At 46.7% G+C, this 26,709-nt stretch overlaps 2 protein-coding genes across 2 annotated transcripts in view; one reads left to right on the top strand and one right to left on the bottom strand.

The window, feature by feature from the left end:
• Mtor (mechanistic target of rapamycin kinase) overlaps positions 1-26,709 on the top strand; it is a 116,965-nt gene that overhangs the window by 50,923 nt on the left and 39,333 nt on the right. The window contains exons 29-30 of the mRNA XM_046424646.2: positions 21,903-21,978; positions 25,870-26,009. Coding sequence (XP_046280602.1) covers positions 21,903-21,978; positions 25,870-26,009 — 216 coding nt within the window. The remainder of the gene's footprint in view (positions 1-21,902; positions 21,979-25,869; positions 26,010-26,709) is intronic.
• Angptl7 (angiopoietin like 7) lies at positions 109-5,937 on the bottom strand. The gene is made up of 5 exons (XM_046424647.2): positions 5,341-5,937; positions 2,959-3,059; positions 2,237-2,431; positions 1,422-1,620; positions 109-1,271 (listed from the first exon to the last, which is right to left on the bottom strand). Exons 1-5 carry the CDS (start codon positions 5,708-5,710, stop codon positions 1,102-1,104), a joined length of 1,035 nt encoding a protein of 344 aa, XP_046280603.1. The 5' UTR covers positions 5,711-5,937; the 3' UTR covers positions 109-1,101.

Here is a 26,709-nt window from a genome sequence, read left to right on the forward strand (position 1 = left end):
TAGATCGGATTACATGCATGCGCCACCATGCCCAGCACTCTGAGGTTTTTAAGTTGAACTTTTTACCATATTCTAAGTGATAATAATAATGATTTTAAAAGAAAATACTCAAGTTTTAAGAGTGTTTATTTGTAGAAGGAAAAGATAACCTCGAATGCTTAAAACACAAACTACAACATTTTGTTTTACCAAAGCAAGATGCTTATATACAGCATGAATTGTTGGCCATAGCGCCATCTACCTTCATTTTCAGCCATTTCTTATAACAAGATAAAAAAGGAAAGCTCTTGGAGCCCATTTCTTACGGAATGAATAAAAATAGACATATCTGTCTTGACTATGAATGTTTTAAGGCGATTTTGTGCAAGCGGCCATGAGGGACTATACCCTTCTCATGCTGGTGCTCCCTGTCATGCCAGACCCCATGTCCTCCCTTTCAGTGGTGCCTGACTCAGGTCAGCAGTAAGGTACCCAGAGTCTGATCATGAGGCACAGGGTCTTGAGTTTTCTCCCAGCAGGTCCACCCTGGGGCACTCATCACTAACCTAACAGTTTTTGTATTTTTAAAAAGTGTGTAGACTTCTGAAGGTAATTTTATTGCATTTTAAAATAGAAATTCTTCTCCTCCAGTACCCACTCTTGCTCCTTCCTGTAATACTCAAGGCCTCCTTTGAGAATCAAATAATACAGTTCTTTTCAGCAAAGGGATTTGGGTTTTGCATTCACATGAATTATGCCTTAGAGAAAATGGAAAAGTGAGCTCATGATTACTTTTTCCCATAGGTAAGTTTCTGGCAGGGATCAGGGCAGAGAGAGCCCACGCAGTCTCCCCCTGAGGAGGCTGTGGCAGGACCCATTGCTTTTAAACCCTTCATCCCATGTACTGTAACATCCTCGGTACATGTAATTTCATCAGGTGCATGTGCCCGCTTCAGCAGCACATGAACCAAAATTCTGCTGTCCATCTCTAAGAGCCTTTGTCTCACCTGGGGATTACAGGCCACTCCCTCCCCTGCCCTTTGATACCCTCTTCCTGCTGGCTCTGCCCTTCCCAGTCTCTGCTTGCGTCTTTCTGCAGTCCGGCTCCACAGCAGCTTCCTTTCAGGGTTTGAAGCCCTCCGGGCGGATTTTCATCTCCACCCGTTTGAGGGAGTAGCTGGCCCCATGCCAGCCATACCAGGTGATGCCATCCAAGTGCTCCTTGTGCTCCCCCAGGCGGTAGTAAACCCCATTGAGGTTGGAGTCCGTGCAGCAGTTATACCAGTATCCACCTGGCACAAGAAACAGATGGGGCTGGTCAGCTGGGTGTGCCTTCCCCTTGAGGTGGACAGGGCGGAGCAGAAGGGACTCCAGAGCCCAAGTTCCAGCTGCACAGCTGCAACATCCGCAGGTGGGTTGTCCTTCCCACCTGCCCCCCTCACCTTTGCGGAGCAGGGCACACTTGTCCAAGCAGTTGTCATTGTCCTTGTCCTTGGTGCTGAATGCTGTGTTGTTGTGGTAGAGGAGTGCATCGTTGCCCACGTTGCCACTGTAGTTCCCCAGGAAGAGGCGGTAGCTGTTGAGTTCATTGCTCAGAACAAAGTGGCTATACTCGGCATAGCGCACGTTGCCCTCCCAGTCCTGTGGGGAAAATCAGAGCCTTAGGGGACTGCAGAGTGCTGTTGTCATACCCTCCCTGTACTGCTCCTCTCGCTCCAGCCCTACAGCCAAACATCTTTTTCTAGATGTGAATCTAGCAAGACCTGTCACTTGCTTCCTCCTGCTTAGCACACTAGCTGGGAATCAGCAAGCGAGGTGCTGGTCTGACTACTCTCTGGATTCACCGTAGGCCTTGACAAAAGGTTTCATGTTCCTGGTTGAAGGGATAGATCTGTACTTTTGCTGAATCCCACTCAGATGTAATAAGAGCAACACGAGGATGTGGTGATGCTTTAAGGCCTTCTAGAGGGCCACCAACCAGTATCTCTAAGGACCTCGTGCCCCAGGCCTGAGCAGAGACAATGGTGCTTTGCCCAGCCAACAGCTTTGCTCTGTCCTAGCCTGCCTCAGCTTCATCCTGTGCTACTCACAGGCCTGGTTTGCTGAGAAAGGGGCAAAAATTTTTCTCTTCAACTGAACTACACCCTGCAGAAAACTATCTTAGTGAATGTATGATCTCAACTGAACAGACAAGGAGTCATGCACAGTAGTGTTAGAGGTCCTGGACCAGCTCCAGGGCCCCAGGCCTGGAGTTCACCTCCATCTCCACACGGAGCCGTGTTGGCTGTCTGGTGAGCCGGTGGATATTTTCATTCCCCAGCCAGAAGTCCCCACGGATGCTGCCAAAACCCTGCTTGTACTGCTTCCAGTCCTGGTAGAAGGAGACAAGGCCACTCTTTCGTCTCTGAATGATGGTCCAACCCCCACCTGAAGTCTTCATGTCACAGAACACCTGGAACAAAGAGGATGTTCAAGGGTAACCAATGACTTATTCATTAGAAGCTAATCAGAAAGTGCAGACTGCCCACCTTCTTTCCTGTCCCTACAGAGCTAGCAATGAATGTACTCCCATGGTCACACTGGCTCCCTGTGTTAACGGTGCTGTCCCCAGTGCTGGGAAGCTGGAGCTGGGTGGTAGTTTGCTTAGAAAGAATTGTCCAAATCAGGAATGGGGGTGAGTGTGTGTACAGCTTATAATATGTCCCCTTCATGTTCTTTCTCCTTCCAAAAAGTAACTGCTTTAGGACATGGCAGAGATTTGAACTAGTATTTGGTGGCTATAAAAATTATGTTAGAAGGTTTGGTGTTCGGCCAGTGATTATTTGAAGGGGCCAGGGACAGACCCAGAAGGTGAGCTTTGCATAGCTCTCTGGTGATTGGTATGTCTACTTCTCTGAGGCTCCCTTTCAATGGACCATGACCATCCCTGTTGTCTCTGTGCCTTTGATATTGGAGAACAGTGTGCCGCAATGATCTCACCTCCATCTCAGGGCTGCCCAGGAAGTCATTGGGAGGAAGCTTGTATACCCCAGAGATGTGGTAGTTCTTCTGGTAGAGGGAGGAGCAGTCGTAGATGGCATCTGCAAACAGAGCACACGTGGGCTAAAAAGAGGCTCAACAGCATGGCAGGCAGGGCTGCCTGTCACATGAAACCGAGCGGTTAAAGACAGAGGCTTTGTTTCTACCACAGGATGCCCACGGGTGTCAATGCCCAGGCAGTATCTGGATTTGGAAAGCTGGCATCAGGAGATTAAGAGGGGATGTGTTTTGACCTCACTGGTGGGGTAGAGGGTGGGAAAGCCCTTCACCAGGATCACGTCACCGGGACAAATAGGTGGTTTCAGGTTGTCTGAAGTAAGTTATTTATCCTGCTGTAGTTTAGGCTATGAAGTTTAGGAATGGTGCCATGTGTGAAGGCATGTGCCCGATGCCCCTGTGAGTAGCTCCAGGCTCTTGGGCTACCACCTCTATGACATGGGAAGTCAGGAGTGTCTCAGAGGGTCTGCTTCCATGGTGCTCCTCTGTTTGTTTTTAGTGTTTCTCAGAGGTAGTGGCTACTGCCAGCTGGGATCCTGCTCAAGGGAGGTAGATATCATAACTCATCCCTCCCACCTAATAATGCTAGATCCTCAAAGGAAAGCCAACCCCGAGGAATGTCTTGAGGCCTTCCCCTGAAAGTTTTGTTAAAAAGAAGGAAATGAGATTTTCTTTTCCCTCTGGGGTTGATTTAAATGCTTGCTGGCTGCCCTTGGGGCTGTGGCCTTGCACCAGGCTCTCTCTCCTGTTCTAATATCAAAGAGCATCAGGAAGAAAAAGCCTTTCTGGTAGGATTCAGAGAGCAAAGCGCAAAGAGCTTTCATTGTCTAGGATATCTTGAGAATTGTTTTCTCGGGCTGGGATCTTAGAGCACAAGGTAACACTGATGGCCACACTGCCACCATGAGAGCTGTCTGAAGTGCCTCAGTTTCCTCCCAGAGCACCCTGCCATCACCCTCAGAGTTCTGCATTTCCTGTTGCTAGTCAAAGTCTGAACTTGCTACTCGCTCCAGGGGCTGCCGACTTCTGGAGTATGGTAGTGGCTCAGCACCTGGTGCCAGACAAGAAAAAGGAAGGACTGGTGTCCTGGGCAAGACCAGTGGGAGGCTGGGCAGTCGGGCCACAGTTCACTTCCAGGAGTCCTCTTGCTGGGTGGTGAGAGTTCCTGGTTCGGAGGAGCAGAAAGCGGCTCCATCAGACTCCTGTCCAGCCTGACCTTCCACACATCAGTTTCTTTTCTCAGATCAAATCAGGACTCACTTGTCTGCAAAATGGCTGAGAATCCTTTTTAATCCCAAGCCAAAGGTCAGGAATTCCATGCTAAGGAAGTGATTGGTACATGTGGGTTTAGATAACAGGATTTTCAAGCTTAAATTCGTGTTTAGAACTTTTCCATCATTTAAACCAAGGGTAACCAATGACTTACTCATTAGAAGCTAATCATGTCTTTGTTCTCAATTTGGATTATAATATAACCAATAGTTTTTATATTAGTTAAAATTACATTGTCTATAGGATGTGTTCCTTTCAACTAATATTTCCCTGGTAATTTCAGAAAACCAAATGTATCTCTTAAACAGTAAATTCATGATGGCCCATATGTGCCAAGCTAAGCAGCAACTGAAAGTTGTTTTGCAAAATAAAACATTAAATGTGCCTTATTTTTAGCCATTAAAATCCATATTCAACATTGCACTTACTTATGTCATATGTTATTTGGGAGAATTTTGAGACCATGGAGGGAAATGGAAACATCAGAATTGAGGAGCCTGTTCCTTCTGAGCACAAAGGGCTTCTTCACAGGCCAGGTGGAATCTCTACACTGAGTTCTGAGTCAGTGAGAGGAGTGGGTTTGCAGAAAGAGGACACACAATTCCATTAGGTCCATTCCTGCTAAATCTTAAGGACACCAGAGAACTGGTTTTGACAAAACTTTACATCCAGAGCAACAGATGTTCCTGCTTCCTTGGGATTTGGGTGTAGTCAACAGCTCTTGAGAAGGAAGTGGCATAGCTATCCCAATCAGAAAGATGACAACCCTTCTTCTAAGACTTGCTGTGTCACTTTGGGCAAACCGTGGAATCGCCCAGTGCTCCAAGGTGGGAATTCATGCATTCATAATATGCTGAATTGAGAGATTCAGAGACCTGGGAAGGCACTGGGTACATTTTTAGAACAGCAGAAACCAAAAGAGCTGCTTCATTAATCTTTCCTCAAGGGAAAGTATATCCCAAAAGAGCCCCAGGAATTGCCCTGATGAGCAGTTTGTCTAGAAGCACTGCTGTGGACCAGGATCCCCTCTGAGGGGAGGTGTGACCTCCTTACCTGCTGAGGTCTGGGTGACAGTCTGTGCCGCCTGGAGCTGCATGATGTCGATCTGGCTGTTCATCTCAGAGAACTTGCTCTCGGCATCTGTGAGCCTTGACTCCATGTGCTTACTGCTGCTCTCCAGCTCCATTACCTGCATGACCACGCTGACCCAGTCACTCTCCTGCTTCTTGCCTAGTTCGCTCAGCATACTGCTTAGGTTGGCGACCTGGGCCTTGAGCTCCTTCACCTCCTTACAGCAGGAGGCCGCTTTGAGCTCTGCTGGCATCTTATGTTTAGGGGGCTTCTGCAGCTGTACTGGGTGGCTGGCAAAGGCCACAATGAAAATGCAGAGCCAGGTCCCAGCTGCATGAGTCTTGCTCAGCATCTTTCGTGGGCCTGGTAAAGAAGGCTTTGCCTTTGGGGAACTTTGGATTGGCCCAGTGGAGGCCTGAGGAGCTGCTCACGCCTTACACGCTCACTCTGGATGGCCTCACACTTCGTTGTCCCCTTTCTTTCCTTGCCCTCCCATAGCCTTTGTCAAAGCTTGAGTTGCTGAAAGTGGAGTGTACTGGACACTGGTGGCTTGCCTTCCCAAGCGTGAATGCTCCACCAAGTCAGCATCTTAAATATTGTTTGTGCCTGCACCTCCACCCCCACGGTGGCCCTGCACAGTGCCATAGCCCCTCCCACCTCATCTGGGAGGGTCAGGTGCCGGTCCGGTGAAGTCAGCGCAAACTTAGGCCAGAGGAAGGGAGGAGGGAGACTGGGCGAGTCTGTCTTTCCTTGCCTGCAGTCTCTGGGCTGAGACGGAGGACTGTGAATTTGTGTGTTTCCAGTTTTGCCTGTTAGATTATGCCCCTGCCAGCCACTGGCTCGGCTCTGTCAGCAGGCAGGCAGGGTCAGAGGGATTTCCAAATTCCGTTCTAAAGGTTATGTAACCATGGGGTGAGGCGAGGTAGGAGAGAGAATTGGGAATGAAACTCCACTCACCCAGGGAGCCTGTTACTATAATCCACGCTGTTTACATGAGCTTCTAATGAAGTTCAGCATCCTGCGGAGTATGCTGTCAACTAGGCTGGATGGCCCTTTCTCTGATCATCATTCAGTGTTCTCCACAATCCTTATTCAACCTGGCTTTAGCACTTGTCTCAGGTTTTAAAATCTCCAACTCAGAAAGATCTAGAAATAGGAGGACAGAGTAAATCTCTTAAGAAGCAAGAAAGACTGTAGTTTGTATCCATGGGGTGTGGAGAAAATACTCCCCATCACTTACTAAGTTCTTATCAAAAACCTCATTTCTCTTTTTCTATGCAGTAGTGTTTGTAATTTGAAATTAATTTTCTGTCGATATATGAAAAACTGTGATATGTAATATTTTATACACTATATTTGAAGGACACTGCTCTTTTGAAGACAAAAGGAAAATCATGAAATTTTAGCAGACATTCTTAAAAAGAAGCTTTTGACTGAAACTACATACAAATGTCCTTAGGACAGTGGCTGTCTTTGGAACAAACAATTGCTCTTTCTGTTTCCATGTTGGAGAGCAAGCCACTGAGGCAGTTGCTTGACAGCTGATACTCAGCATGGGTCCTCCCCACTCCAGCCCGAGGCCCCAGCTCTTCTCTGCTGTGATCCCCCAGAGCTCTTTTCCAGTCAGGGCTTCCAGCTCCCTGGAGAGAGATTCCTGTTTGGACAGCTGGAGTAACCAAACAACTCTTTGTTTCTAAATTGAAAAGTAGTAGGGAGGGGCTCAGGTAGACCTCACATTCCTCATCTTTTTTTATCCCCTTGGGGATAAGGATGTTGCTAGCACCCTACAGCAAGCTTGTCATCATTCTGCTCCAAGATGTTCAGAGTCGGCACTATTTGTGGTCCCTGGTTCCTTTTGCAAAGGTCTAGTCCAGCTGGTCATGACAGCCTTCATTAGCTCTGTGGAGTTCATTTCACTAAAGAGAAGTCTGCCCTGTTGATTAGCATTCTGCAAGGTCTGCTAAGGTGGAGGTCTTGGAGGCACTCGCCTGGCCGTCAGATGACACTATACAACCGCACACCTCAGAAGTACCATGTACTGTGCAATCATATGCAGCATCCCACACGGCCCTCCCACCTGTAACTGCTCTGCCGCAGCACAGTGGAAACAGCACAGTAAAGGACCCAGGAGCTCCAAATTCCAGGCAGCTTTTGTTTATTCTTCCCAGTTGCTGCTTCACTCATCCAAACAGGAAAATTTAGGAATTAGTTTTTATATCTGGGCAGAAAATGAATCATTCACTCATAATAATAACCCATGTAGCAATTCTTTTTAGGAGAGGGTTCATAAACTTGGGTCAGAAAGCATCTAGCTTTTAGCATGAATGTCTGTCCTCTGACATTTGTTTTCTGGAAACTTATTTCTAATGATAGGCATAACTTGGACACAGATGCTTTTCTTATTCAAAGATTCTTTTAAATTACCTAAGCTGCACAAATGTCAATAAATTCTTCCAAACTTTGAAAAAAATAATTAAGGGTATTTCTCATGCCCAAATATTATCTAATTTCCTAAACATGCACAACCCTGTGATGTCCTGGATTCTGAATTTCTAAAAGAAGGACAAGTCCGCCCTTGTCCTGAGCACAGCTGAATCCATAGAGGGAAGCTGTAGAACTGGGGGACTACAGTGGTTTCCCTTCTCGGGGAGACTGTCTTCATCCTATTGTCTACCTTTCAACTAGCACAGTAACCATGAAAATGGGAATTAACTTACCCCAATGATTCAAATGTATGAATTGCCAAGATCATTGTAATGTCATGTGTAGCTAATAAAAAAAAAATCTATAGCCCAATACTAGGCACATGTTTGCAGTTCATAAATAATAATAATAATAATAATAATAATAATAATAATAATAATAATAAATGTAACTATTATTACTGGAAAGAAAAAGAAAATGGGAATTAACTGAGAAAATGTGAGAAATGTGGGCTAGATACCATATAGTTTTTCTCATTTCACTGATGGTGAGAGAGGGCTAATTTGCTGCTCCTAGGGAAGAGCAAGCTTGGTTTCTTCATGAAAAGAGCCAGTGAGCTTCCCCTAGACTGGAATTTCTCGAAGACTTCAGATCTGAGCTGCACTGCCCCAGGCTGGCCAAGGACTGGAAGCAGGGGAGCAGCCCAAGAGTTGTGGAGAGGTCAGGGCCTCCAGGTGGGCTCCTTCCAACCATTTGAAGAGTCTAGTCTCAGTTGCTGGAGGAGGCCCCAATGGGGAAAGTGCTCCTCCTTTCTGGTATACCCTGCCTCTGCTTGCTGACGAACATCACTTTCAATACTGGAAAGAGAGGGAAGCCGTGTCCCTAGTACCCAGGTCTCAGTATGAAATGAGTCTGTCTCAGAAGGGGCTGTCTCATTGTTGATTTAGTACCAATATCTTTGTGTGTGTGTGTGTGTGTGTGTGTGTGTGTGTGTGTGTGTGTGGTGCTAGGGATTGACCCCTATAGCCCTATGTATGCGAGGCAAGCACTCTACCAACTGAGCCATCTCCCTAGCCCCCAACATCTTTTAATAGCCACAGCCTGCTAATAAACCAGCTTTTAACAACAACAACAATGATCACAGCCTGCCAAACCATACATAGCCATTGACTGGCTTTTCTGTCACTCACTCAGTCCTTCTTTGTCTCAGTTGGGTGCTTAAGTCCATCAGAGAAGGTGTACCCATAGATGCGTCTTCCCTACGCACTATCTCTACCAAAGAATATGCCCTGGATCTACTGAAAGTCATTGTTCTTACTGGGAGTATAAGTATAGCTCTGGTAGAACACATGCTTAGCTTGCACAAAGTTCTGGATTCAAAGCCCAGCACCAGAAACAAAATCATTTTTCTCAGGACTCCTCTTAGGAGAAAAAAAAAAAAAAAAACCTTTAACCAGCATTCAGGCAGCAGAGCACAGTGTTGGTGCACACACCCCAGCCCCCATCAGCCCCTTCCAACACTCAGTTGTCTCATAGTCTAGGAAAGTATTGGAAAAACAGGTAACTGAACTCCAGGACAATGTGACATGTGGGAATAAAGCACAGTGGGGAAGGAGTGCCCAACCCAGGTGGCCCTGGAGGGCCTCCCAAGCACATGTACCCAGAAAAAGCATACTAAAGGAGAGGAGAAAGTGGCCAGGAATGGGGAGGACATCCGAGCACAGGGCAGCTGTGTGAAAGGCCGTGCTCAGGGGGGAAAGGTAAGGCTGTGCACGTGGCCTGAGAGTCCAGAAGCAAGACGGGTTCAGCAGAGTTAAAGCAGAAGATGGGGAAAGCAGCCAGCCCCAGGGACCCCATGTGTCCAGGTGAGGAGTGTGACTCTCCCTCTCAAGACAGGGGCTATGGAAGGAATCCAAGCAGCTTTGGCCCCTTGTCTCTTTGTTTTCCAGAGTCTTACCAGAAAAGCAGCCTTTTGTGATTGCCAAATAAGATTTTTAACTGGAAATCAGTAACTTAGAGCACTCAGTTTTTTTTAAGCATCTTTTATAACTTGATTTATTTTTTATGTGGTGCTGAGGGTCAAACCCAGTGCCTCACGTGTGCTGGGCAAGCTCACTACCACTGAGCCACCACCCCAGCCCACTGAATGTTTTTAATTGTATACCTTCATGCTAAATGCCTTGGCTGTTGTGTTCAGGAGTCAGACATGAAGAGCTTAAGTAGTTATTTCTAGAATTAGACCAATTTGACCTCTGTTCCCTTCCTAACACTTGATAGCTCCAGATGACCATGGGAAAATTACTTCTCAGTTTTCTAATCCCTGAAATGGAGATAAAAATCAGAACTACCTCACCAGGGGGTGGGGCTGGGGCTCAGGCTGAGGTTCAGGCTCAGTAGTGGAGCTCTTGCCTTGCATGTATGAGGCTCTGGGCTTGATCCCAAAAAAACCTTGAAAACAAGAAATCAAAGAACCCCAGATACCTCACCTCATTGGAGTTTTTGTGAGGATTAGACTAAATAAATCAAAAAGTTAGGAAGGGCTAAGACAGCTTTGGGTTTGGCGGTTTTAAACAGTTTTTATTTTTTAGTTAAAATTTTTTCAAGAATAGAATTAACTACAGTCACCATTGTGTATAATAGATCTCTTTAACACATTCTTCCTAACTGAAAATTTGTATCCTTTGACCAGCATCTCCCCAACTCCAGGGAGCACCCCCTCCCCCAGCTACCCAGGCCCTGGTACCACCATTCTGTTCTTACTCCTGCAAGAGCAACTTTTTTAGACTTTGCATTGAGTGATTTCACACAGTATTTCTTTTTCTGTGTCTAGCATATTTTACTTGGCTTCATGTCCTCCAGGTTAATCCATGTTGTCACAAACGCAAGACATTTTTGAATAAGAATAAATTTGGAGGAAATGTGCTACTAGATATCAAGATTTGTCATAAAGTTACAGTAATTAAGTCAGTATATTTGGTACAAGGATAGACTAATAGACAACTCCGGAACAGAATTAAATGTCCAGACCCACATGAATGTGGATAGTTCATCTATGACAAGGTAGCACCGTGGAATGGCAAGGAGATGACAGTCTGCCGTATGTACAGCTGGGTCAGCTTGAGAGTTTCCCGGGGAAAGGTCTCAATCATTCCCTCACAACATGCACAGAACCTCGAGTTCAGAAGAGGGAAACTTGAAAAGTAAAATAAAGCAGGTTCTAGAAGATGGCATAGAAGACGAGGGGAGTATCTTGAGAGCTTGCAATAAGCAAGGATTTCTTGAACACAACACCAAAATCTCTAGCCAATCATAAAGGAAAACATTAAGAAATGCAAGAAAAGTAGTCACTTCTATTCGTAGGAATCACCATGAAGAGAATGAAATGGCAAGAAATATTTCCAACATAGACTCTCTATGTACTTTGTCCAGAGTATGCAAAGACTCACAAACAATAAGATCAGGAAAAGCCGCCCATCTAAAACATGGCAAGAGATGTGAAAAGGCACGTAGTTCACAGAAGGGGATCTCCAGAGGCCTGTAAACCCAGGGAAGGCTGGTCCTCATTAGTCATTATGGAAATTCAAATAGCAACCATAGCAAGATGCTCCTGCACTCCAGCCAGAGAGCTGAAATAGAAAAGACTCAAAATACCAAATGTCGGCAGGAGCGTGGAGCAGTTGGTGTTCTGGCGAACTGCTGGTGGAAATGTCAGCAGTAAAACCACTTGGGAGAACAGTTTGTCAGTGTCTTGTAAAGCTGAACAGACCCTGGAACCCGGCACAAAATACCACTTCTTGGTATTTTCTCAACAGAAATGGGAACACACGTGCTCCAAAAAAATCATGCAGGAACGTGCATGGTAACATCACGCATAGTAGCAAAGCACCAAACAACCCAGACGTCAATCAGCAGTTAGGTAAATTATGGTCTCCTCATACAGAGTGTTCATGCAACATTCAAAATCTGACAAACCAACCTTTGAAGTTGGCATGGTGGTTAGCCCCGGGGAGGAGGCTGGGGAGTGGGCAGCGCACTGGGCTCTCTCTTTTTTAATTTTTAATGAACTTTATTTATTTTTATATGTGGTGCTGAGGATCGAACCTAGTGCCTCACATATGCTAGGCAAGCGCTCTACCACTGAGCCACAACCCCAGCCCTAATGTGCGGCGCACTGGGCTCTCTTGGTCTGGGTAGGAGATCCCAGGATGTGTGAACACTCGTTCCTGAAGCCGTTTGCTTAGGTGTATGCTTTCCTGTGTACTTCGTAGACTTCAGTTCCAAAGTTTATCTAAAAACAGGTGATACACATGGGACCCAGACCAGAGTCTGACACAGTCCACATCCAGCAGTATCAAGTAGATCATCTGGACAAGCCTCCCCCGATCTCGCAATCTGAAATAAGTCCCATGTTCTTCCCTGGGCACTCGCTGTTCTCTTCATCGTGTTCTCCTCCGCAGCACTCATTTCAGCTTGTCTTGTCCTTTCTTTGTGTGTCTCCATCCCAACCTGTGCACTCTGCAGAGGCAGAACACTCTGTTGGAACCTGTCGAATGAGCTTGTGAGCCCCAGTCAGAGGTTCCTGCCCCTTAAACATCCTCTCTCCATGGTCATTTCCGTATTTGGTCATAGTAAGGTCCTCACATTGTTTCCTGCTATGCGTCCATTTTTCTCCTTTAGGTCTTAGTCATAGAATGAAAAAAAGTAAGCTCTAGAAGAGTTAAGGTCATTTTGTAGTCAGTGACTTGAAGTGGCATCCTTCTGTAGAATCGTTTCACTCCCCTGGAAACCACCAGTTTGCGTCTCACCCCTCCTCCTCTGCTTGTGAATATCAGCAACAGAATCACAGAGTATTTGAGGGGGATTTGATCCCACTCCTGTCTATTCTGGAGGCCTGTGTAAATAGCACATTAAATAATAAAATAAAAAATTATTTTGCCTTCATCAGCCTGAGGGGCCATGGGCAATCACCAGTGTTGAAGAAGGAACAAAGAAAGTGACATCTCTCCATAAAAACAGCCTTATCTTGGGCTAGGATTGTAGCTTAGTGGTAGAGCACTTGCCTCCCATGCATGAGGCCCTGGGTTCGATCCTCAGTACCACCTATAAATAAATAAATAAGTAAATAAATAGATAAATAAATAAAAGATATTGTGACCGTCTGTAACTAAAAAAATATTTTTTTTAAACCAGCCTTTCTTTAGATAGCTATATTCTCCAAAATTTGCCTAGGAACCTAATAGTCTCATCTGTCCCAAAGGGGAATCAAAGCTCATTACATTGCAGTTTCAGTAGATCACTCTGAGCCAGAGACAAGACCCTGCTGGGGTTGCAGGACAAGATTATAGGTCCGTGCCCCAGCCACCCCGTGACTGCAGGGCTGGGCCACCTTCATCCTGACTTGGGCACCATAAACTGGAAACATGCCTGTCATTCTTTAAGAACATCAGGGGATGTGTGCCAGTCATTCCTGAGCAGCCAATTAATGGCAAGGGTGGCAGGGTTTTGCAGTCTGTAGGAGAAGGGTGAGAAGGGCCAGCAAATTCCCCTCTGTGTGTTAATTGTAAACACATGTTTCAGAGGTGTCAGAGTTGTGCTCCTTGGAAGCAAGAGCCATGCTTTTACAGTTGTTTCCTGGCTTCCAGAAAAGGCATGCAGTCTTGTCCTCATCTCGCACTGCTGCTGGGGGAAAGCCTTAGGTCCAGAGAGGGAGGATTTGCTCAGCAAAATACAATCCCCTGTCTGGGTCACACTGAGTGCACAGGTGCCCGTGTGCCTCTAGGAACAAGTGCCCCTTGTAGAAGAGCCTCAGGAAGGAAGGGTGGGGTGCAGCTCAGTGGAGAGTGTGTGCCTAGCATGTAGGAGGCAGAGGGCACCTGTGTAGTGAAGGCACAAGCTCCGTTCATATCTTTCCAGCCCCTTCTTCTCCAGTGCCCCACAGGTCAAGCCTCATCAGCATCAGGAGGACATAAATTGACTCCTGGCTGCTCTAGAGACTTCCCATGGGTTCACCCCCTAATAGCTTGCCTTGTCGAGATCTTACAAGCCCAAGGACAGCTTTTGAGTACAGAAGCCACCTGTCAGCAGGGAAGCTGAGATGCATTCTGGGTGTCTCCTGAAGCTAGAAGTCTTTACTGCTGCACAATAAGGGAGAAGTGCGCTGCATCTCCGTAGTGAGCCTCCGCTTGTCTTCAGCATCTGGCACTTCCTCTGGAACACCAGGAGATTTAATGGGGCTTGCTCCTAACAGTGAGTTAGAGAAACAGCCTCTGGTTTTTATGAACTCCTGATGGGGGTGGGGGGACAAACCGCTACAGTTAAACTGTGCTTGAGAGTTGAATTCAACCTTGAATTGTGTGCTGCATCCTGATTTCAGAGGTGTGAAGAAAGTGGACATTTTAGAATGTCTGCCTCTGGCTGCCTCTGATTTCATCCCATTATTAGTGGTGACACCAATGGTCTCTCAAAATTTTCTCTCTCTCTCTCTCTCTTTTTTTTAGGTACCAGGGATTGAACCTAGAGGCATTTAGCCACTGAGCCACATCCCCAGCTCTTTTTTATATTTTATTTAGAGACAGGGTCTCGCTGAGTTGCTTAGGGCCTCACTGAGTTGCAGAGACTGGCTTTGAACTTGCAATCCTCCTACCTCAGCCTTCCGAGCCGCTGGGATTACAGGCGTGCACCACTGCACCCGGCTCTCGAAATTCTTTCAGATAGTTCATTGCCTGGGAATCTAGGTTCTCCGGTTATATTGTGTCACACTTCTCTTATGTCAGCTTTTTCCTCACCGAGAAGGTAGGCACATTTTTTTTCCCTTTGATCCCAGGCGACCGTCCTACAGTGGACCCAACTCCTTAACACAGTGGAAGCCTCACTCATATCTGCTTATACAATTAAATGCGGAGAGCTAGAGGCTGCCAGGTCACGAGGTTCCAGCTCACTTCATTTTGGTTTCTCAGCTGCATCCACACAATAGACTGAGTCAGAGCTCTTGGACATTCAGAAGCCAAGAAATGTGGATTTTTCCCAAACTGTGCTCTCTGTTTGAATTAAGGTAGGTGGAAATCAGCTTAGGTCGGGTCAAGGCAGCCTCCCCGCTTTTGTTCTTTTTCTCAACAGCTTCTTTGTAATAGTCCCTCCCAGAGCTCTTCATTTCACTCTGGACATAAGAAGCAGAAAGGGGGAGAAAACCCTCCAGGCATCACCAGAAAAGGAGCAGTGCTCATTGTTGTAGAATAAGAAGATAATGGCCAATTTGTCAAGAAGTGTTGACAAGAAAGATAAAGTTGGAAGTAATTAACTGGCTGACATGCTGGGAGCAATGCGCCTGCCAATAGCTCCTTAAATCAGCCAGAGCCTGGAAATGTGACAGGCTGTTCATCATTTTTACAGCACACCTCTGACAGGCCCTCAGTTGGCAACGCAGCCAGCACAGAGCTTGTGCTTCGACACTCTAGGACCATGCACCTCTCTGTACTCCATGCTGGGTCGTGCTAGGGCACTGAGGCCCTGTCCAGCCAGGAGAGCCTGGGGTGGGTGTGGAGGATGCCGGTCTCTGGGCAGTGTACATCCTCGGGGGTGGGGGGTAGACACCGATTCCCAGAGCCAACTGTGTAGACTTGTAGAGGACAGGTCGCTCACTGAGCTGAGAGCTCATGAGCAGCACAGCTTCAACAGGTGCTGCTCTCAGCCAGCCCTGGATCAGCAGGTGACACAACCTCGCTGTCTCTAAAAGGAATTATAAAGAGTCTGAGAAAAGAGAAAAATGCATGTGTTATGTGAAAAGGCAGAATATAAAACTGCCCTGGTCACCACTGTGTAGAGAACACACATTAATTACTACAGAACACATGCAGGTGGAGTTATTTCAAAATGGTGATTTTGTTGCAGTGAACTTCCCTTCCCACAATTTTTCTTTTTTTTTTTAAAGAGAGAATTTTAATATTTATTTTTTAGTTTTCGGTGGACACAACATCATTGTTTGTAATGTGGTGCTGAGGATCGAACCCGGGCCGCACGCATGCCAGGCGAGCGCGCTACCACTTGAGCCACATCCCCAGCCCCAATTTTTCTTAATTAAGAGAAAAAGGTACACTTCCTCCATCAACCCTGAAAAGACAGGCTTTCTTGCCCCCTCTTCACATCTTGAATATTATTGTGCCTTTTTTATTCTTAAGAACTGATACCTTGTCATATGGAGATTTAGCCTGTCCTCTAGTCACTGTGACCAGCAGGGGGCCAGGATGCAGTAGGAGCCCTTCCCTGAGGCTTCAGTGGGGCAAAGACCTCAGGAACCTATTTGGAGTGTCCAGAGCCAGCCACCTCACTCACACCAAGAATTTTGTACCCTGGTCCCAGAGAGCTCAGGAGCACATGCCAGGTTTGAAACCCTGTAATGGGGCAGATTCTCTCTTAATACGGAGAAAGGACCAGAGACTCTACCAGACCTGGGTACTGTTTTCGTCACCTGCCTCTGGCTCTCAGGTGGGCCACTCTGACCTCCACTCTCCCTCCTGCAGCATTGGGATGGTCCCGCCCCTGCTTCCTGTGTGCCGCAGTTCCAGTGTTCTCACCTCGACTTCTGCCTTCATTGCTGTCCTTCTGCTTTAAAAGTACTCTTCTGAAAGAGGCTGGTCCACCCTGGAGTTCCCCAGACCATCTCCTTTTCTCAGAGGAGCTGCCTGATGAAGACATCAGGGTCCAGCCAACCCCAGATTGTCTGGCTCTGTCAGGGCACCAGACTGTTCTGTTTTTAATCAGTCACTGGGTACAGAGCTAAGTCTCAGTGCTGGGAGAAGTGACACGGGCAGGGAGGGGGATCTGAAGCAGTTTCCACTCTGTAAAAGAAACAAGAAGAACTTTTTTATATGGTGGAATGGACCCAAAGTCACATCCAGGGTGGTCTTGGAGCTGGTCAGGATGCCCCACTCAGACCTGCCACAGTCCCCTGTTGACTGTCACCAACCAAGAGCCATGGGAATTCAGAGAATTCTTCCTTGACCAGGAACCAAACAAAATGCAGACAGTAGTCCAGTCTAGAAATAGACAGACAGGAGGAGGGAGGCCCCACCATATGGAAGCAGTCAGGTAATGTCCTCCTGAGGGCCTGGAGGGGACCCAGGGGGGCACCGCGCTCCCAGATGTGCTGCCACTGCTCTGTTGCCCGAGGACCTTCTGCCCTGCCCTGGCCTGGCATGGAGGCCCCTCACACTGTGCCTGGAGGTCACCAAGGTGCTGAGGCTGAGAGGTGAGGGGATCACCAGCAGGGCCACACCAGGAAGGACAACCAAGCCAGTGCCTAGACTTCACCTCAGTCCAGGGCCATGGAGCAGCAACTGAGGAAGGAAACCCTTAGGGTCACAGTGTTCTTTGGGGGGCAGGAATGGTGTCAGGCTGCTTTGCTCTGGGATAGCGTTGAGATCTTGAGTCCCTCATTACCCTCCTGCTCCCTGTGAAGAACACTGAGGGACAGCTCGAGCAGAGGGTCACAGTCAGAGGTTACGCTCCCATCCGCCTTCTTAGCCACCACTTGATGACCACCTGCCCAGGCCGCGAATGGTCCTCGCCTCTAAAGCACAAGCACGCCCCAGTGCTCTTCTCTCGGGGCCTCTGCATTTGCACATAGTAGGGAGGAAGGCATTGTGTGTGATCTGCTTGGTCTTTGTAGGCATCCAGGCAGCTGCTTATCCTTATTAGTTCACTCTTCTCAACGCTCGAGAGCACTTTCCTCAGTTTTCCAGCTCTTCAACTCAGCCTCCTTCAGTAAAAATTTGGCCTCAGAGTAGGGAATACACAAGAAGGAATATGCCTCTTCTGCTGCTGATCCCAGTTCACTCTGTTCTCTTTTCAGTCTAGCTTTCTAACACCAGGTTCATTTGTGGGCTCTGGGCTTTACTTTGGGGCAGGCTGTGTCTATCTGCTCCATAGATTCATAGCTATGTAAGATGGGAAATTGTCCCCGGAAAATGGAGACTGCAGACAGACTGCACAGCCACTGAGAGAGCAGTGGGCATCAGAACTTCCCAGCTGAGAAGAGCTTGTGCCATAGTCTCTCCTGCCACTGCAGGTGGAGTGGACATGGGTGCTCTGGTCCACCCCTCACTTACGCATTGTGGGCACCCAGCTGCCCAAGCCTCAGAGCCTTGTTTGTTGTGGGGTCCTTTTTGCGAGACTGGCATCAGTGGGGTCTGGTTTGTGCCATTAACCGTTCCTCATTGTTGAGCTGGGACTTTGAATGATTTGCCTTTATAAGCTTCCAGCATTAACATGGACAGACTGAGGGGCACACGGGAGTGTTTAAAACTCCCAGCTGCCCCATAAAACGGGAGCTCCTTGTTAAGGGAGCTGTGAGCAAAGGTGACTTCTTCACATGAGCTGACCACGCAGTCTCCCTTCAGCCTCATAAAACCACAACCGAGTTTAGGAGAGGAATATTTCCAATGACTCCCTGTGTTAACCTAATAACCAGGAAACTAGGGACTTATAGTAGGAACTCCTGAGTTTCCACAGAGCCTTTATTCTACATTTTGCAACCCAGGCCTCTAAGCCTGGCAGCCTCCAACGAGCTGCTTCAAAAAAGTCTGCAGTGGTGGCATGCCAGCTGTCACATGGGAAGCATTAAGGTGTATTAGTAGCTTCTGAAAGGAAATAGAAATGGGTAGGAGCTTGGGGTCAGAGGGGGTGTTGCCACAGTGTCAGTGAGGGAGTTAATGTGAAGGCCCAGGAGGGCTCCCTTCTCCTGTACAGCAAGTTATAGAGAGAGTTGACTAATTGAAACATCCTCCCTGGCTTTTACCCACCTAGTTTACAGGTATTATGGGTGCCCATTGATGCCCAGAGTAGAAACCTAGGAGTGTCCTGTTCAGGTCAGTGTGCAACCCCAAGTATCATGGCATTGCTGAAAGCTTGGTTGGTAGCTCCCCATGGAGCCCCACCTGCTTCTCTCTCTCCTTCCAGCTAAGCCCTGCTGCAGGCCCCTGTCCCCTGCAATCACTGAAGATGACTCAGTCGGGCTTTCTCTTAAAGGAGTCAGGGCTACATGATGAAATGTCATCTTTGGTTTGCAGTGCTGTGCTGGTCTGTCGTGGAGGAGGCACTTCAAAGCCACAGCAGTGTTAAAGTCATGTTTGAATTTCTCCTTTGAGGACTCTAACCCCTACTTCCTACTTCTGATTAATTGTTGTTAAGCTCTCTGCATAATTAGTGGCTGAGTAGATTAAGAACAGGCTTTTATTTGGTTTTGGTTTTGTGTTGTTTTCTCCCCCAAATGAGTCAAGCTTTGGTAATGTTTATAATTGTTTCGAAAGTAGAACATGTTCTAGAACACAAGATTGGAAGGCAGTTGTTAGAACTCTTGGATTTTTATGTGTGTTTCTTAGAGTTAGCTCCTTCTGCTTGGGCAAACAGTACTTTATCTTCTACATCAGAACAGTTTTGTTCTCCTTCCAGGAGTTTACCCCAATGAAGGCCACCCCAAGAGTCCACTGAAGAGCATATAGGAAATATATAATTACATATCATGTAAGCTCTATACAGGCTTTCTGTTTTCCTAATGCTTCCCAAAACTATATTTGGATTCAAGGAATTAAGTAATGACACACTTATACCTAGTAGTGGTAATTATCCATACAGTTCACACCTCCCCCTGTGAGTGGACCTGAGTCTAGTACCAGACTGATTGAGCCAAGAGGCATCAGGACCTACTTTGCAGTAAGCCCAGGATAGAGTTTAACCCTTTTGATTTGGTTTCATTCTTAGTGTAGAAAGCTCCATAGAGCTAACTAAAGGAAACTGTGAAGCTTTGGTTTCACTTTTTGGAGATGAAAAATATTTCTGAATTCTGCAGCAGACTAGCTTATGAAGAACATTCTGGTTTGTTGATTTGCTTAGGACTAGTACAGGAAGCACCAGTGTGTCGTCCCATTTGATTCCCCCATCAGATCTGATACTCCTACAAGCAAAAGAGAGGGACATGGCACAGACTTCCACCTCTGGTTGCAGACCCTAGAGGCTGGAGCCCGGATGCCCAAATAACCTATTCAGAAGAGTTTGGAGCTCACACTGGTGATCCCTAATGCTAGCTTAAGACTCAAACCTACCTGTGGACAAGCATTGAATTGTGTCTCTAATAACTTCATACCCACTGTTCCATTCATTTCCCTGAAGACTGTGGAGGAGGTAGGATTTACCCTGCTTTATAGATAGTTCAAAACTCAGAAAAGGCGACTGGTTTGTAAGTGGCAGAATTAGACCTCCAGGAATCTGTCTTTTGATTCCAAACCAAAGCTGCTGCACCCCTTGTTTATTCTTATCAGTCGTACAATCACTGCAGATATTGCAGGGCTATCCTGATTCCCTATGGGAAAATCACCGCCCTTCCAGGGCCTACATCTCCCCATTAAGGGGGATAAGTAAGGCAGGGCTGATCTTACCTTTATCTCCCCACAGACGCAGGAATACATGAGGCCAAAGGAGTGACAGGTTGGAAAGATTATTTGAAATGCACTTTGTAAACCTGGGCCATTACTTTCACAAATGTTAACATCTTTAGCTCATCAGATTTCTGAGCAGTTCCTTCTCAGTTTTATTGGAAGAAATGTGATGGAATTGGATTTTTAAAATAAGATTTATAACAGCAATCTCTTACCATATTACCACATCAAACCCAAATCCTGGCCTGTCCCCAGACCACTTAATATTAATCCTACTCAAGTAGACAGTTTGTACTCAAGGCAATAAACCAGATCCTTGCTTGTTAAGTCAGTCCAGATTCCCAAGTTGATATGTCTCATTTTTGGTGAAATCATTATTCTGTGGCTGTCCCCAGCCTGCTTCTTCACTCTCCCTGTTCCCCTTCTTCCACAGCTCAGGCTTGTGGTTGGTGCTGGGTTTAGTTGCACAAGTTCCTATTAGAACAAGGGTCTAAGCCCCGCAGCTCTCCTGCTTTGGGGGCCCCATGTGGCCTCCCTGATTAACCAGCTCCAGACATCAGGCCTTCCAGTGGCACTGCCCAGCTGTCCCCACATGGGTGCAGTCCTTTAGCTCCATGGGCCCCAAGTGGCCTGCAGGTGACATCAGCCAAACAGAGTATCCTAGGGACAAGCACTTCTTCACCAGAGGCCAGCCTGAGGAACTCACTGGTCCCTTTAGAGGCACTACGAAGATACGGGGCACTGTCGGAGAGCAGTTGGTGCAGTGCCCAGCCCCGCCCCCAGGTTGGCGTGGGGTGGATGCTCAGCCTCTGTACCTAGAGTCTGACTTTTTCATTGATTTGGGTTCTTCCTATTTCTGAAGGCAACTGATGAGAAGTAAGAGTTAAAGGTTCTGCGGAATCTCATGTGGTTGTGCACTACAGTGGGAACAGTTTTGGATCCAGGATTTTAGTTATTTTTGTTTTTTTTTTTAAAGACAGAGAGAGAGAATTTTTTAATATTTATTTTTTTTTTTTTAGTTTTCGGTGGACACAACATCTTAGTATGTGGTACTGAGGATCAAACCCGGGCCGCACGCATGTCAGGCGAGCGCGCTACCGCTTGAGCCACATCCCCAACCCAGGATTTTAGATTTTTAAAAAATGGACACGCAGGGAGCTGGGGTTGTGGCTCAGAGGTAGAGTGCTTGCCTAGCATGCATAAGGCACTGGGTTCAATCCTCAGCACCACATAAAAACAAATAAAGATATTATGTCCACCTAAAACTAAAAAATAATTATTTTTTAAAAAAATTGGACACGCGGGGTGAGGGTTGTAACTCAGTGGTAGGGTGTGTGCCTAGCATGTGGAAGGCCCTGGGTTTCGTCCCCAGCACTGCTGCAACAAAAAAGATGTGTGCTGCCTGCTTGACAGCCTCTGAGAGGAAATCTGGCTGTGCTGGGTGACAGGCTCAGAGCCTCACGTGTTAGCATTCACTTTACTGCTCCTCAAAATTAGGGAGAACGGGTCAAAAAACTTTTCTCATATGAAGCCCTTCAGACCGAGCCTTCCAGATGGTGCTAGGTAATTGAGGCTTCCCTGCATCTGCCCTACTGTTTCCCTGCGTTCAGGTGAGCCATCTGCCCCCCAACAGCCCACACCTCTTGCCTCAGACTCACCAACTGTAACCCCCTCTTCCTTTTGTTTCCTCAGCATTAATAATAAGCTACAGCAGCCCGAGGCAGCTGCCGGGGTGTTGGAATACGCCATGAAGCACTTTGGAGAGCTGGTGAGTGCCTCATTCCTTCTAGAAAAGCTAGAGGTAGGGAACTGGCAAGGGAGGCACTTGGCCAAGATGTTGAGAAAGTTACTTTCCGGTTTTTGTTCTTTCCCAATTTGTAACAGTATAAGGCTGACTTGCCTGTATCTTAAAGACAATGGCCTTAGGTATTACATTCAAACCAAACATAAATGGTGAGGGTAGAATCTAATGAAGAATTGCTGATATTTATCAAGCTTAGTGTGTTATTCACCTTTTGCCAAGTGCTGTATGTGCCTCATCTAATTTAGTCCTCAATGATGCGATGCAGTAGCTACTGTTCTTATCCATTTTCCAGAGGAAACCGTGATCTCAGTAGGCTAAGAACCTGTCTGGACCAGGCATAGTGACACATATCTATAATCCCAGCTATTTGGGAAGCTGATGCAGGAGGATTGTGAGTTGGAGGCTAGTCTCAGCACTTTAGTGAGACCCTCAGCAACTTAGGAAGACCCTGTCTCAAAATAAAAAATAAAGGTCTGGAATGTTGCTCAGTGGTAAAGCATCCCTAGGTTTAATCCCCTGTACCAAAAAAAAAAAAATGAATCTGTCTGAGCTGACAGCAGAAACAGATGGCAGAACCAAGACTTGAATCCTGGCAGTCTGGACTCAAAGCCTGGCATTTAACCTGAGTTATTATGTCCCTGTGGCAGATCACATGTGTCTGGCCCACAGTGACCACTCTGTATACATTCTGGAAGAAAATATGGCCAATTCTCCAGGCAAAATGCATTCTGTAATTTATGCCCAATGTTGAAGGATTTTTTTATTCCATTATTGCTTACATAGCTGCTTCTCTGTGCCGTCTTTGCCCTACCAATACTAAACCATTTTCATTACTCTTAGGGGTCTGAAGAGGGTCCTTTGATAATCCAAAAATATATAAAGCATAACTTAATGAACTTAGTATTGAATTCCTAGAAGGCTGAGATGCTCTGGGTCCACATATTGATGAGGAGTCCTTTATGAGTCATGTAGGTCATTTGTGATGGCTTGCCTTAATCAAGAGCCACAGATTAGAATTAAGAAAATGAGTACCTCATAGGCTTTTATTTGATTGTCTAGCATTTTGCCTCCTAGAAGGGCTAGTAACTGGACTAAGACTTTTAAGGCGATCTTTTGTCATCTCCAGCATGTACTATCTGTAACTGGACTAAGGTAGCATCTCTCCAGATGATGACAAAATAGGAAGAACTGTCTGGTCCATCTTTGCCACAGTGCTCCTTTGCAGAGGGAAGAAGCAGGCCTAGGGGCGTTTATTGTCTCCACTAGACTACACTGTGCTCTGCCCTGACATCCTTAGAGCTTGGATTCCAGTGAGTACTGATTGACACAAGGGCTCCACACACATCTGGTGTTCAGGTGATCTGCCAAGAGACAGTTTGTACCCTGGTTCAGAATGCCAAGCTTCAATGAAAGTTCTTGCATCTTCAGGTTCTTAAGGTGACCATTAGCTCCAGGATTACTGCTAAACCACGGTGGATTTTCTGTTATATTTAGGGAGCTGAATCACATTAAGCTTGACAATGGTTTGCTTTTTCTTGGCAGAGCCTGTGCTTTCTCAGCACAATTTATGTAACAGCAATCTCATTAGAATTTTGTGTGATTCATTGCTTAAACCTTATAATTTCTGCAGTTCGTTGTAATTCAAAATATCCTGCCCCCTACTTGACCTGCTCCATATGCTGCCCCTGCTCCTTTCTGCTGGTTCACCGGGTACATGCCACGCATTGCTCACTGGCTCCTGGTATAGAAATCCAGCACGGGAAGCTCCTGCTCATCTAAGGGCTTCTCATTTTACACTGTCTCTGTAAGTCACTCTTGTAGATTTTGTCTTTCATGTGTAGGCGTAATGGGCATGATCTAGGCAGTCTTAGCAAATGAAGCTTAGTTTACCTAAAATGGGCATGGAGCCACAAACGCCCATTCTGGCAACCCCGCTGGCAGTGGGGGAAGGCTGGCTGTGGCAGCCCCAACAGCTGTTACAGGGACCGCAGGTAGGACATTGATGCTGCCAAAACTAAGTAGGGGAAAGAGGTAGAAAGAAGTTAACGGTCTGCAGAAGCAATCTCCTTATTTTGTTTTTTTATTTGTTCTTTTTAGATATACATGACAGTAGAATGTATTTTGGCATATATGGAAGTATAAATTCCCATTCTTGTAATCATACATGATGTGGAGTTTCACTGGTTGTGTAACTCATATGTGAGCATAGGAAAGTTATGTCTGATTTATTCTATTTTTTTTTTTTTGGTACCAGGAATTGAACCCAGGGACACTTAACCACTAAGTCACCCCTCAGCCCTTTTTTATGTTGAGACAGGGTCTCACTGAGTTGCTTAGGGCCTCGCTAAGTTGCTGAGGCTGGCTCTGACTTGCGATCCTCTTGCCTCAGCCTTCTGAGCTGCTGGAATTACAGGCGTATGCCACTGCACCTGGCTGTACCTCCTTATTGACGTTCAGGAAAAAGAGGTTCCTTCGGGCAGCTCAGAAGAGCGGCTGTCAGCGTACATACTACACAAATAGTTTTATTTAGAAAGGGAGGAAGAGCCGGCTACCATGGTACAGGCCTATAATCCCAGCAATTTAGGAGGCTGAGGCAGGAGGATCGCAAGTTCCAGGACAGCCTCAGCAACTTAGTGAAGCCCTAAGCAATTTAGTGAGATCCTGTCTCAAAAATAAAAGGGGCTAGGGCCAGGTGCCAAGGCACCCACCTGTATTCCCAGCAGCTCGGGAGGCTGACAGGAGGATCCGAGTTCAAAGCCAGCCTCAGCAACTTAGTGAGGCACTTAGCAACTTATCGAGACCTTGTCTCTAAATAAAATATATAAAGGGGGCTGGGGATATGGGTTAGTGATAAGCATCCCTGGATTCAGTCCCTGGTACCAAAAAAAAGGAGATAGGAAGGGGAAGAGGATAATGGGAGAAAACTAATGTAGGTCCTGCATCATGTCGTACAGATTCCATTGCAGAATCATATTGTTATAGAACTCCCTAGAGGACCACTACCCTGGTCTGATGGAGAAATAGTCATTTATTGAGCTGATGAAGAAGCCAGAGGACAGACAGAGGTGGAAGGCAGACGGAAGACACATAAGACCGTCTGGCCATGTGGCGAACCCTGGTCTCTAGTTTCAGGATCGCAGCACCCCTTACTCACGTGGGTGACACTCACCATCGGCATGGCACACTCCATCTGCCAGCGTGATGGAATCACTTCCTTGGCTGCTGACATTAGTAAAGGCGCCAAAGCACTACACAGGAGGAACATTGGATGGGAGGCTGGAGAAGAAGGCAAAGGTTTTCCAAAGAATTTTAAGTGGTAGTGTTCTATTGTATTTTAAATTATTATTTCCTGAAAGTTTAAATATGTATTAAGAATGCAGAGAATCCGGGACTTCTAAAAGGGAGTTGTTTGCCTCCAGCAAATAAGCAGATGTGGCCTGTTCTTCCTGGCTCATCAGGAAAGCAGCTACCATCCCTGCCACGCAGCCCAGCATCAGTGTTCCAGCAGATTCTGGCCTTGGCACCTTTGCAGGAGCTCTGGTCAGGGACCTCACTGTTCCTGAATGATTTCCCCTGTCCTCGCATGTGTTTCCACAAGCTGTGGTCTGGTGACCCCTGTGTCTGGGCAGGAAGTGCCAGGGATGGAATAGGTGCTCTCAGATTGTCCCAGGGCCCACGGTTGTTCCATCAGTGTGCCAAGCAGCGGGCATTTCCATTCCACTAAACAACTTACCTCCAGGTGGGCAGAAGTTCTTTTCAGTCCAAGTCCATGCGAGCTGTGAGAGGGAGGTTTGGGATCTAAACTGCCACTCCTTGTTCTCTGTGCCTCAAGCAACTCTCTGTCTTGACCCGCAGGAGATCCAGGCCACCTGGTATGAGAAACTGCACGAGTGGGAGGATGCCCTTGTAGCCTATGATAAGAAGATGGACACCAACAAGGATGACCCTGAGCTCATGCTTGGCCGCATGCGCTGCCTTGAGGCCTTAGGCGAGTGGTGAGTTTCATGGGGATGGTGGCCTGATTGGCAGGCGGAGAGGCTGGTGATGAGTCTTCCCCCAGACAGTGGCAGAGTTCAGTCCCTAATACTAAATAATAATAATAGTAATAATAAAGAAAGAAATAGTTAAAGCAAAATGACATGCTGCCATTTTAAAAAAATATTTTTAGTTGTAGATGGACACAATATTTTATTTATTTAATTCTATATGGTACTGAGGATTGAACCTAGTGCCTCATGCGTACAAGGCAAACGTTCTACCACTGAGCTCCAGCCCCACATGCTGTCGTTTTTAATAGCTCAGTTGTGGTTTTAAATGACTGAAACAAAATGCTGTGTTGCTGTAATGCCAGATTCATGGGACCCCAATAGACCTCCAGGAGCCGAATCCGATGCAGTCACACAAGAGTCTTTATTGCAAGCTCGAGCCTGAACTCACAACCGTCCCAGGGAGTGAGTCCCGGTCCTTTGTTCAGTGAAATATTATAGGTTTTGGGGGGATACTCTATGTGTCACAACATCACACAGCAAATCATTCCATACCACGGGAAAATCAAACACCATTCTTCACATTAATTAGCAAGCACATTCACTGGCGGGAACAAATTGGGTAAGGATGATTGGTTAGTACAAGAGAGGGATTCCTTTGAACTGATTGGTTTAATCCGTGAGGGGTGTATGGATTAAACCATAAACT

Source organism: Marmota monax, unplaced genomic scaffold, assembly GCF_021218885.2.
Source record: "Marmota monax isolate L192 unplaced genomic scaffold, Marmota_monax_Labrador192_F-V1.1 WCK01_AAM20220418_F8-fsc00080, whole genome shotgun sequence".
Classification (NCBI taxonomy): Eukaryota; Metazoa; Chordata; class Mammalia; order Rodentia; family Sciuridae; genus Marmota; species Marmota monax.

What these genes read in the sequence shown, in the direction of transcription:
- Angptl7 (XM_046424647.2), bottom strand. Translation starts at nt 5,710, where the DNA reads ATGCTGAGCAAGACTCATGCAGCTGGGACCTGGCTCTGCATTTTCATT. An exon ending in TGGGCAGCCCTGAGATGGAG is followed by an intron (nt 2,432 to 2,958) that starts GTGAGATCATTG and finishes TCTTTGTTCCAG; the next exon opens with GTGTTCTGTGACATGAAGAC. An exon ending in GTGTGCCCTGCTCCGCAAAG is followed by an intron (nt 1,272 to 1,421) that starts GTGAGGGGGGCA and finishes TTCTTGTGCCAG; the next exon opens with GTGGATACTGGTATAACTGC.